The sequence below is a fragment of the Nuphar pumila genome, chromosome 3, assembly GCF_984573655.1.
Source record: "Nuphar pumila chromosome 3, dmNupPumi1.hap1.1, whole genome shotgun sequence".
Classification (NCBI taxonomy): Eukaryota; Viridiplantae; Streptophyta; class Magnoliopsida; order Nymphaeales; family Nymphaeaceae; genus Nuphar; species Nuphar pumila.
This window is the reverse complement of record NC_143251.1, coordinates 132,903,509-132,915,374: the sequence shown is the minus strand read 5'-3', so window position 1 is coordinate 132,915,374 and position 11,866 is coordinate 132,903,509. Positions and strand designations below refer to the sequence as shown.

Here is an 11,866-nt window from a genome sequence, read left to right as displayed (position 1 = left end):
TATCCAAATTAAGTAGGATAAAAAAAATGATTACATATGATTCAAATCCATTATCAATATGCTATGCACCAAAGATTGGTGGACATAAGAATATGTGGCTTGAGTTTGATTTGGAGGTTCATTTTTTTTTTTTTGGAAAATAAGACACAAGAAAACAAAATTTTTAAATATTTTAATTAGTTATTTTTTTTATATATTTTAATAATAAATACGCTTTATTGAATGGGTTTATCTAACATTAAACTAGGTGTTCAACCATATTAAAATGATTAAAATATCTTTCAGATATTTTTGAAAATACATGATTACTTTTTTAGGTATTATAAGTCTTTTGAACTCCAAGAAAAATTAAATGTCAAATACCTTTTAAACAAAAACAACTCGATGAATTTACTGTTTTGATCTAAAAAAGTAACCATGCATTTAAGAGTTGAATCCATTTTATTATTAAAAACATGTTAAATTAACCTTATTGAAAAAATATCACAACACACATCACAGTGTTGTTAGCGTATTCGCTAGTGTCAATCGTATCATCAGGGTATGTTTGATGGCTTGTCCAAGGTTGGACGAAATGAACAAAAAGAATGGAACAAAGCATTGGTTCTGTTCATTCTGTAACAATTGTTCCAAGTCCAACGTTTGTTTGAACCGTACTCAAACGCTATGTTCCAATTGTCCGTTGTTTGATGACTATGTACAGACGGGGGAGGCGCAGGGAGGACGGAGAGATGGGGAGGCACTCCTCCCCTGTCAAAAGAAAGAATGGAGAGAGGGAAAGAGGAGGGGGTGGGGGCCCCTCCGGCTTCGCCCCTCCCCTGTCTAAGCTAGGAGCATCTCATCTTTTTTCTTAGCCCTAATGGCCACCATTAACACCACAAGGGGCTAGTAAACCGTCAGTGAGCAGATTTTGGGGACATGCAGAGGATTTTCGACAATTGAAGAAGAAGAGAAAGAAGCTCCCCATTTCCCAGAACGCCCAAAGATGAATAACCAATGCAGTGATTTCATGCTGTCAATCCCACCCTCAATTATATTTGTGGTGGTTGGAAGCGAGCGAGCGCCATGATACTTTTCTCAAAATATGGGTGACCACATTTTTTTTCCGAATCCGACCTGTTTCAGACACGTATCATTTGATTCCTATAGTAAGAGCGGATTCGGTTCGGGGGGTATGCTCGGAGCTCCAACCCATTTGGGAAGCATCCTGCGCCCTTCCGCGGGCTAGAAATGTAAAAAAAGAAAAGAAAAATAGAAACCAGAAAAAGGAAAGTAGGACGAAAAAGAATACTCAAAGAACAGAAGGAAGAAGGAAGAGGAGGAGAGAAGAAAGGGTCTCGACTCTCGTGATAACGAGAAAACGATCGGAAAATTAGGGTTAGGGTTTTCCGAACCCCTAACTTCTTCCTCTCATGGCGTCCGAGTCACTGCAATTCCATCCTCCCGATCATGGATTCCTTGCGGACATCCCGTTCGATCTCGATTTCCCGGAGTCCCTGGTGGAGGAGCTAGGGCTCGAATGCGAGGGCTTTGATTTCGATCTCGATGACCTGATTATACCTCCCGACGACGATCTAAGGGTTTCGGACGACGGATTCCCTTCATCATGGCTGGATTCCGGCGATTCTGAGGCCTCGCCGGACTCCAACCCGGCGGTTTCTGGTGCAGAAGCCTGTGAACCGTCCCGATCGGGGGTTTCCGCGGTGGAGTGTCCTTCTCCCGCTTCCGATCATGACGGATTGACGGTTGCCGTGGTTCTTAAGGCAGAAAATGCCTCGCCGTCGCCGGAATCTGGCTTTACGAGCGAAGGAAGCATCTCCGCGTGTTTGGAAGATGCATTGAACCTTACGGCTTTCAAAACCGGGACCAGTTCATCTTCTTCACCGGAATTGTCCCGTATTGGAGGCGATCGAAGCGTCATTGACTCTGCGGAGTATGTTCCTCGGTCGGACAGTGAGGTCAATAGGAGCGGTGTGAAAAGGAAAAAGGAGAAAGGAGAAGATTTGGTATCGAACCCTAGAATCAAGTTTCAGAGGCCGTATTGCTCTGTGGAGGTGGATTCTTCTACGGTTTTCCAGCAGGTGAATGATGAGGAGGAGAAGAAGAAGTCTAGGCTTATGCGCAACAGAGAAAGTGCTCATCTTTCACGTCAACGGAAGAAGCACTACGTGGAGGAGTTAGAAAACAAAGTAAGGTCTATGAGTTCTACTATTGCAAAATTGAATACTAGAATTGCTTGTATTGCGGCAGAAAATGCTAGTCTACGGCAACAGTTGGGATCTGCGTACCCGCAACCGAATGTCTACCCGCCACCTCAGATCGCCCCGTTGGGCATCCCCTGGATTCCTTGTTCGTCTTATGCTTTGAATCCTCAGAATGGAATTCCGTTCCCTCCGGGATCACAAGTTCCGTTGGTTCCTATTCCTAGGCTGAAGACACAGCAACCAATGTCAGCACCTAAGGCAAGAAAGGCGTCCTCGAAGATAAATTCGAGCGAAGGCACTAAGAAGTCTGGGAAAGCCAGTAAGAAAGTTGCAAGCGTGACCTTCCTATGCTTCTTGATTTTCTTGATGTATTTCGGGGGTCTGTTTTCTGTTTTCAATTTCATGTATGGAAGAAACAAAGGCAATCTTCCTGGTAGATTGGATTATGTTGATTCTGAGGTCTCAAGTAGGTTGAAAGGAAGGGTCCTGACACGTGTGGGCCATGTGAACGGCACGGAAGGTGGAGTTGGTGAGGATTACTTGAGCGAGGGGTATCTAGATGGAGGTATGAGGAGGGAAAGGCAGGGTAGGCTTGATCCATGGGGACTTGGTAAGGAGTGCAGTTCGCTGCCTTTTTCTGGTTCTGATAGACATGTTCTTCAGGGTAATGCCAACGATTCCCTGGTTGCTTCACTATATGTCCCAAGGAATGACAAGCTTGTCCGGATTGATGGGCAATTGATACTTCAATCTGTCATTGCCAGTGAGAGATCAATGGAGTCTTTAAAATCTAGGTCCAGAGAAGCTGTTGAAAATAGTGCCTTATGTGTTGGTATGGAAGCTGGTAAGAATGGTTTGGCAATCACTAAAGATATCCCACCAGCATTGCCTGTTCCAGTATCAGGAAAAGACACGGATAGACTTTCTAACTTTTATAAAATTCCAGCTGAACATCACAGAGCGCTGGCCTCTAGTTCCATGGATAATTATGTTGGGAGCCAAAATACAGCTTCATCATTTGATGGACCATTACAACAATGGTTCCGTGAAGGAATTGAAGGTATTATATCTGGTTGCAGTTCTTTCTATTGTATCTGTTTTCTTACCATTTTAACTTGGAGCTTCTTATATGGACAGTTGTTTTTGCCGATGTATGTGCACACACAACACAAACACGTGGTTCTTTATAGCTTTATCTTTGAACAGTTTCCAGTACATAGCAAAGTTAATGTTTCGATCAAGTAAAATCTCCTAAAACTAATGTTCTATTAGCTTAGGTCACACTTTTGGTGCTGTAAGTTCATCCGTTGCGTTATGATTAAAGTATGGACCACAATTTAGTGTTCATGGATATGCAACGTGCAGTCCCCCCCCCCCCCCCCCCCCCCCCAAATTGTTCCTTTTCATGTGTTAGCTTGAGCTAATGGAGCTCATTATTCAAGTTAAGAAGTTGATGTTGCACGGATACATGATGAATCTGCCATCCTTTAGAGAGCACAATGTGAACTAGTTTTTGTTTGGTAACCTTAGACTCATAGTAGAAATCACTTGATCTTTTAAGTTTGAATGGGCACATCAATGAAGTTTGCATCCTATATTTGCAGTTTTGAGGTGGAGAAACCCGAAAATAGGTTTTGTAGGCAGCACCATTGACCTGGATCTGTTTGAACTTGGCAGGTTGGACTAACTTATGGGGACATTAGAATCTATAGGTTGCTATAGTTCAAATAATGATTTACTGAAGATATTTAGTATATTGGGTCAGCGATATCACAGGGTTAGAGTCTAAAACTGTCAGCAATGAAGTTTTTGAATTTTTTATGGTTTTCTCTATGTTGATTATCTTTGCATAGGCAATCTGCAAAAAAAAAAGTTTTTCGTTGCATAGAGGATATGGAGTAAAACATTGCAGCTGCAGCTTAATTTATAGTGGCAATGGGATTTAAAGGCACTTGTAAATGGATTCTTTCGTTGATTTTTTGTCAAAGAAAGCTAGGGGGTCATCATGATGTACTGGATTTTCGAAGGATGTACCTGAATACAGAAAAATCTTCTGTACCAGGAAATTTAGTGCACTCTTGGTGGGTAGGCTTGGACATTGAGGACAATGTGGCAATTTCTGGTTTATTAAACCTGGCAGTGGGCTTCAGATGCAGCCTATTGTGATTACACTCTAGTCGGAGGTCCCAGTCCCATGTTCTGCATTATGCAATGGCAAATGAAGTATGATCGTGAGTGGCCAAGGCTCTTGATTAAACACTACAAAGAGTAAATGGGATCTGTATGAGAGAGGTGAGTAATTGACCTACTGCAGTGTGATAGGAGAGAAATATTTGAACATGTTCATCCGATGTACTGCAGATGAGATGAGCAAAGTAGAGGCCCATTCTTCTGTCGGTTAAGCCACCTGACTCACCATTACGTAGATGCTTCACTGGTAGCTGTCTTTGATTCATTGAAGTGAATTTGCTTGACTTTCCGTCCAAAAGTTCAGAAACTATTGAGTTGAGGCTGCCCATTTGTTATTCTGCTATCTTATTAATAATGGATGCATGGTTTTGATTATACTCATGATATTTTTATTTCTCTATTTCTAACCATCATCAGTACTTCCTTCAGGACCATTTTTGAGATCAGGCATGTGCACTGAGGTTTTCCGTTTCGAAGTCTCTCCACCAACCACCAAGAACCAAACTACCGTAGTTCCTTCTGCCTCATCAAGGGTGGCTAATTCTTCCACCAACCAACGACATGCCAATCACACCAGTTCTGGCATGATAAAGAACAGAAGGTTCCTCTACCCAACCGCGATACCCCTTCCGGGCAAAACCCTTCACAACAGTACAGATTACTCAAAGAACAGTGACAAAGAAGGCACCTTTGGAGGCAAGAATTCGGTTTCATCGTCCATGGTCGTGTCTGTACTGCTGGATCCGAGAGAGACTGGGGACAACAGTAATATGTTATCGTCTCCAAAGTCTTTCTCCCGGATTCTTGTTGTTGTGCTTGTAGACAGCGTCAAGTATGTTACCTACTCCTGCATGCTCCCTTTTAAGAACTCGTCGCCTCACTTGTGATCACATAGGCAGCATTGACCAATCTAGAAATAATATAATTTTAAACAGTAACCTTTTCGTTTAGTTTTGTATACACAAAAATGTATGTGTATAGTTAACTGGCTTTTGACTCTTTGGTCAGATCATTCTGGACGTGAAAATATCAAGTGAATTTTGAGAACTTTTCCTCGTTTTATGTGATGACAATTTCATTTTCCGGTTCTCTTTTCTTTAGAAGTTATGCGTTGAATGAATCTGCTGTCTTGTGAATTTTCTGAGAGGTTTGCTATGTGAACAGGAAAACAGTTTTCACATATCCAGCACACTGGTCAACGAGGCGAACCAATCCTAGCCTGCTTTCACCATGATCGGATGAACTGCTTAAAATTTGGATCAGTCCGGATCTGGCAGTGTCCAATCCGTTTGCATCCTACTACCGGTCCATGGCAAAATAAAAAGCCATCCCTAGCCTTTGTTATTCATTGTTAATCACTTGAAAGTTCTCGATTTAGTGCCTATAACAGCTATGGTTAAACCTTTGGTAGGTTTTTGATAGATCTATACTTAATGTAGTTGGTTATCAAACTGCCCAACTAGCTCCACACCATCTGATTTTCGTAAAAGGTTTCCAAGCGAAAAGCTTGAACCGTGTCATACTTCAAGTTAGATTAGATGGTTTGGTTCGGGTTAGGGTATTGGTGATTTTTTTTTGACGGAGAATGCTGGGGTTAGGCAGTCCCCCACCAGTTATACAACTCATACCATTGGGTTTTGAACTTACAACGTCCCAACACAAGGTGATGTGCACTAACTGCTCCTACCAAACAAGCGGAGCCCCCGTTGGTAGGGTATTGGTAATTAGGTGCAACAAAAACCGTTTCTGATCTGATCAAGCATAATCCTATCGAACCTGGGATGGAAAATCCATTACCAACCAAATCCAATTAGCTTCCTCTCATCGGATCAAGATACCAACCAGATGTTTTAGGGTTATATTCAAGAAAGGATGAAAGAGATCTTGGAGAGACTCTAATTTGGCAAGTGGCTGCAAGCCTATGTAACAAAAAGCGGCTATACATTCTAATGATATCGTGACTTTATCATGATATTTGCATAAGCCAGCTCATTGCCTAAAAAAGTGTCATTTTTATTTTGAAAATACCATGTTTCGTTGTGACTCGTGAGTTGTGATATTAGTGCATTAAAAATATTTTTTCAAAATATAATATATGTATATATTTTTAATATATATATTATATTCATCGATATTTTCCAAACATTTTTACAAAAAAAATCATAGTTTTCAATATATAATGAGATTTTTCCAATAATAACAGAAACCAACTCTTCTAAACTGATTCGCTCGGGTCGGATATTATTGGACTCAAGCCCCTACAGAAGAATTCTCTTAATAATTATCACAAGGACAAGATGAAAAGACGTGGGACACGCCATTCTGGAGCATTTTTCCTTCAGGAGTAAGTTACAACAGGACACGACACGATATTATATTGGAGTATCCTTGTGTCGCATCTTTTCTAATCCTATACCAGAGTTTAGCAAAAAGGCGAGAATGTAGAATGTTTTTTTCTCCCTCTCTCTAAAATTCGAGGCACGGTTTCAGAGAGAGAGACCCGCACCCCCGCACCCTACACCCCCACACCCTTCATTTTTGATTCGTGCTCATCGTTTTTTTAATGCGATCCGAGCAAAAAAATTAGTTTGAGGTAGAGGGCTGCTAGCCTGCTTCTGATCCTTCAATTCTCGCTGGGATTTCCTCTTCTCCTCTTCGTTTTCTGGAAGTTCTTGTCGAGGGTGACGTAGAGAAGAGTATCAAAAGAAAGCAAATGGTCATTGCCCCTAAGAATCCCACAAACAACTTCTGCAGATCCTTGTGAGTCTCTCTCTCTCTCTCTCTCTCTCTCTCTCTCTCTCTCTCTCTCTCTGCAAGATACAGTGGCGTGTCGACGGCAGTTATTGATGGAATTGATATTCAGAAGACCCACATTGTGTTATTGCTGTTACTAGAGATCTTGCATTCTGTGTTTCATCCTCTCGTCTATTTGAATCTCTACCGTTTGATGGGTGATCTGTGCGAAGAGAAACCCATCTGAAAATGGGCAAGAGAGGTCTACTGAAAACCGTTTTGTATTCGTTTAGATCTCTATATTTCGATTTTATGGTTGTAGTTTGGTGGATCAGTTACCTATGCTGTGCGCTGATGGAACGCCTTTCTGTCACATGAAACTCGAAAAAAAAGTTCTCTGTTTACTCAAGTTTGTTGGCTGTTAGGGCTCAATCTTTGAATATGGGTTCCCAAAATTTTTAGAGCAAATCCGTTTCCATAGTTTTTCGATAGCTCGAAGGTAGGCGGTCGATCTTCCTAGGTCATCTTTGTTCGAGCTAGGGCATCTGAGACACTATAGCGTCCAGCCTAAGTGACGGTTACGGAGAGAGATTGATACCCAGTCTGGTTCGAGTTCCATGACCAACGGTAGTGTCATAGCCGCCCACAGATCCATCAGTGGCAGAGAGAGAAGTTGATCCAAAATATATGTTTCCTTGAAAGCTACAACCCACGTCCATTGTACCTAACTTACAAGATCCTTTCCTCTTAAATGGACAATTGGACATCTAACAATATAAACAAGCAACAAAAATAAACAACTAACAAAGGAAAAATCAATATGTCAGCAAATCAGCATGTGTCGTAACATGGGAATGCAGTGTTTAATGGAGATTTTTGGTGGAAATCAAAGACCTTTATTGCTAGATACTTTTTTTGCAGGAAATATTTACTTTTCCTGCACAATAATTGATGGATATCTGTCTTTATCTTCACCGTCCTTGTCGATTTTCTGATTATAAATTGATGAAATCCTTTAGATATGACAATAGTCTCTAGTTGCACGACAGACTTTTTTCAGAAAAGGAAAAAAAAAAAGTAAACAGCAGCCAAATCCTATCCCACATGAAAATGGTTTGATGCCTTAGTGCTTATTTGCCTATTTAGTATTTTCCATCTTAGTTAACCCATTGTTGTGTTGGGTGAAGCACACCTGCATTTAAGAATCGTTGGAAACCAACATGGGATATACTATTCTTTTAGATGTATGTGTCTTTAATTTGAAAAAGGTTACTTCTAGTTGTGTTTCATGAGCTAATGTCTGTCTTCCTTAATGCTGCATTCTTGAAATGTTTTTATGTATTCGTTTATTCTTTTTTCTGCCCTTTGGTATGATGATCGATGCCTTATGGTTGCACAATGCCTAATGATTTTTTTTTTTATGAAACCAGGTACAGGTTGCTTGAAATTGCTGTATAGTTAAATTAAATGCTCATGGGTTCTTTGTTTGATTTTCTCTTGTTTTTTCCTTCCAGATATTGATTGGAACAATGCATGTGAAACCCAAGAAAAGAACTGTTGTGGAGAATGGGGATAGCGGGGATGAATTAGGCTTAGCAACTGCGATTATAAATGGGGAGGATTTGGGACCCATTGTCGGGCATGCATTTGAGGTTGGGAAGCCTGAAGTTCTCTTGCACCAGCTTAAGAATGTGGTGAAGAAGAAGGAGCTCGAGATCGAGGAATTGTGCAAGCTGCACTATAAGGACTTCATCCATGCTGTAGATGAGCTTCATGGAGTTCTAACAGATGCCGATGAACTGAAAAATGTGTTGATGAATGAGAATTTTAGGCTTCAGGGGTCCTCAACTTCTCTCCTCTTGAAGCTTGAGGAGCTTCTTGAATCACATTCTATCAAGACTAATGTCACGATGGCAATCAAGATGTCCAACTTCTGCATGGAGGTTGTACAACTTTGTGCTAAATGTAACCATGATATTTCAAAAGATCGACTTTATCCTGCCCTCAAGACTCTGGATCTTATTGAGATAAACTATTTACAGAAGATCCCTGTTAAGGCTCTTTCCCGAGTGATTGAGAAGCAGATCCCTGTAGTAAAATCCCATATTGAGAAGAAAGTAATCGATGAGTTTAACGACTGGCATGTCACTATCAGGAGCACAGCTAAGGAGATTGGGCAGCAAGCAACTCGGCAGACAGTATTGCTGCGACAGAGGGAAGAGGATTTGCGCACTCATCAGCGTGAAGCAGAGGAGAAAAGCCGGTCAGGTGTGGCGGATTGTGAGTATGGTCTTGACATAGAAGACATGGATGAAGATGTTGATTTGAAACTTGATCTCACTCCTGTGTATCATGCTTATCATATCCATACTTGTCTTGGCCTTCGAGATCAGTTTCAGAATTATTATTATAAAAAACGATTGATGCAACTCAATTCGGACTTGCAGATCTCCCCAGCACAGCCTTTTCTTGAATCCCACCAGACCTTTTTCTCTCAGATAGTTGGTTTCTTTATTGTCGAAGATAGAGTCTTACGAACTGCAGGAACACTGCTCTCAGCTAATCAAGTGGAAACAGCATGGGATACTGCTGTTTCAAAGGTTTCTTCAATTTTAGAGAAACAATTTTCACAGATTGATTCAGCTAATCATCTTTTAGTGATCAAGGATAATGTAACTCTTCTTGGCTTAACCCTGAAAAGATATGGGTACCCTGTCAGTAGTTTACTTGAGACGTTGGGTAACAGTAGAGACAAGTACCATGAGCTCCTCCTTCAAGAGTGCCGGAAGCAGATAGATGAGGTCCTTGCACACGACACATATGAGCAAATGGTGATGAAGAAGGAGTATGAGTACAATATGAATGTGTTGGCTTTCAATCTTCAAACTTCAGATATAATGCCAGCTTTTCCATTTACTGCACCCTTCTCTGCAGCTGTCCCTGATTGTTGTCGTGTAGTGAGATCGTTCATTGATGGTTCTGTTAGCTACTCATCTTGTGGAGGCCGTATGGACTTCTATGATGTCGTGAAGAAATATCTAGACAAACTGTTGATTGAAGTTTTGAATGAAGCTTTGCTAAAGATGATAAATACTTGCACCTCAACTGTATCCCAGGCAATGCAAATTGCAGCAAATTTGACTGTTTTAGAGCAGGCATGTGAACTTTTCCTTAAGCAGGCTGCCCAACTATGTGGCGTACCTGTACATATAGCAGAAAAAGCTCATGCCTCTTTAATGGCTAGAACAGTTCTTAAGACCTCACAGGATGCTGCTTATAATGCGTTGTTAAAGCTGGTTAACTCGAAAGTAGATGAGTTTATGGGTCTAACAGAGAACATCAATTGGACTTCCGAGGAAGTCCTGCAGAATGAGTATACAAATGAAGTCATCATTTATCTTGATACGATATTGTCCACAGCCCAAGAAATTTTGCCTATGGAAGCATTGTATAAGGTTGGAAGTGGTGCTTTGAAGCACATTTCTGATTCTATTATGGCATCTTTTCTTTGTGATAGTGTGAAGAGATTCAATGTGAATGCTGTCATGAGCATTGAAAATGATTTAAAGATCTTGGAATCTTTTTCAGATGAGAGATTTGAGAGCTCTGGCTTGAGTGAGATAAACATAGAGGGGAGCTTAAGAGATGGCTTGATTGAAGCACGACAACTGGTGAACCTTCTGCTTAGCAGTCAACCAGAAAACTTTATGAATCCAGTTATAAGGGAGAGAAGCTACTGCTCCTTGGACCATAAAAAGGTGGCAACTATATGCGAGAAATTTAAGGATTCCCCAGATAGGCTTTTTGGAAGCTTGGCTAGTCGGGCTTCCAAGCAAGATGCCCGCAAAAAGTCACTGGAAATGTTGAAAAAAAGTCTAAAGGATCTTGGTTGACATGCTATTTGAATGAAAAATATGATGTCTATTTTTCACACTTTCATTTTGCTTCACCCCACACCCTGGATTTCTCCACCTTTTTCTTCTATATATTGATGTAATATCATGGAAGTGGAACTGACGAACTTTTGGGTTCTTTTTGTTCTGATAGATGATTTAGAACTGGATTGGTCATTTGAAATATTATTGTTCTATTTGCGTTGTTGCTTTGGTTTTGGGTGCCTGTAGAATTGGTTGCAAATAAGATGCTGTTTAACAGTGTCAAATGTTTCCTTACCAATTTTCTCTTTCTAGTATGACCTCTTTAATTGACTATTTGTGTTCAAACACATGGCCAGTTGGAGAACGTGACTCCTCAGCTTTTGACAGGCCGGCTTGTATTTCCAATTTAAGATTTGCAAAATTAAGCATTCAGATTGACAGGATTGGAATTGTCACCTTCTATGTGTGAATGTTGTTCGTTGAGTAAACTCCTGTCAAGTCAAACATGAGTTGATATGCTGCCCTCCTTTACTGTTGTTCATGATCTTCCAAATTATGTTGGATGTTTTGAACTCCCAACATTTCCCTTTCTCAAACTAGCTGCACACACACACAGACATGCATCAAGAATCCCTCTTCCTCCATCAAAAGCTTTCACAAATCCTCCTTTTGAAAATCCGTCATCTCTTTTGGTTCTTCAACTTGGCAATAGATGACCACGGTCATGTTTGCTTTGGTCACAGGTGAGAAAGTAGAAGCTGTGATTGTTGGTAACAAGGTCAACCTTGTGACCAATTTTCACAAGATTCAAGGCAAAAACAGAGGAAAGCAATCACAATCATGACTTGTATTTTTCATGTT

The 11,866-nt window shown here is 40.8% G+C and overlaps 1 protein-coding gene across 2 annotated transcripts; it reads left to right on the top strand.

Moving 5' to 3' along the window:
• Positions 1-1,274: 1,274 nt before the first annotated feature.
• LOC149843897 (exocyst complex component SEC15A-like) lies at positions 1,275-11,222 on the top strand. 2 transcript variants are annotated; one of them, XM_090000143.1, is made up of 2 exons: positions 1,275-3,264; positions 4,824-5,441. In XM_090000143.1, the coding sequence occupies exons 1-2, from the start codon at positions 1,413-1,415 to the stop codon at positions 5,279-5,281; spliced, it is 2,310 nt and encodes a 769-aa protein (XP_089856269.1). In that variant the 5' UTR covers positions 1,275-1,412; the 3' UTR covers positions 5,282-5,441. The 2 variants fall into 2 exon arrangements, with proteins under 2 accessions (XP_089856269.1, XP_089856268.1); XM_090000142.1 differs by lacking the exon at positions 4,824-5,441 and adding an exon at positions 8,642-11,222 and having other exon boundaries at positions 2,924-3,264.
• The last annotated feature ends 644 nt before the right edge of the window (positions 11,223-11,866 follow it).

Excerpts from the sequence above, each read along its gene's own strand:
- LOC149843897 (XM_090000142.1), top strand. The coding sequence starts at position 3,055 with ATGGTTTGGCAATCACTAAAGATATCCCACCAGCATTGCCTGTTCCAG. Across the intron at positions 3,265-8,641 it reads GTTCCGTGAAGGAATTGAAG|ATATTGATTGGAACAATGCA; the intron begins GTATTATATCTG and ends TTTTCCTTCCAG.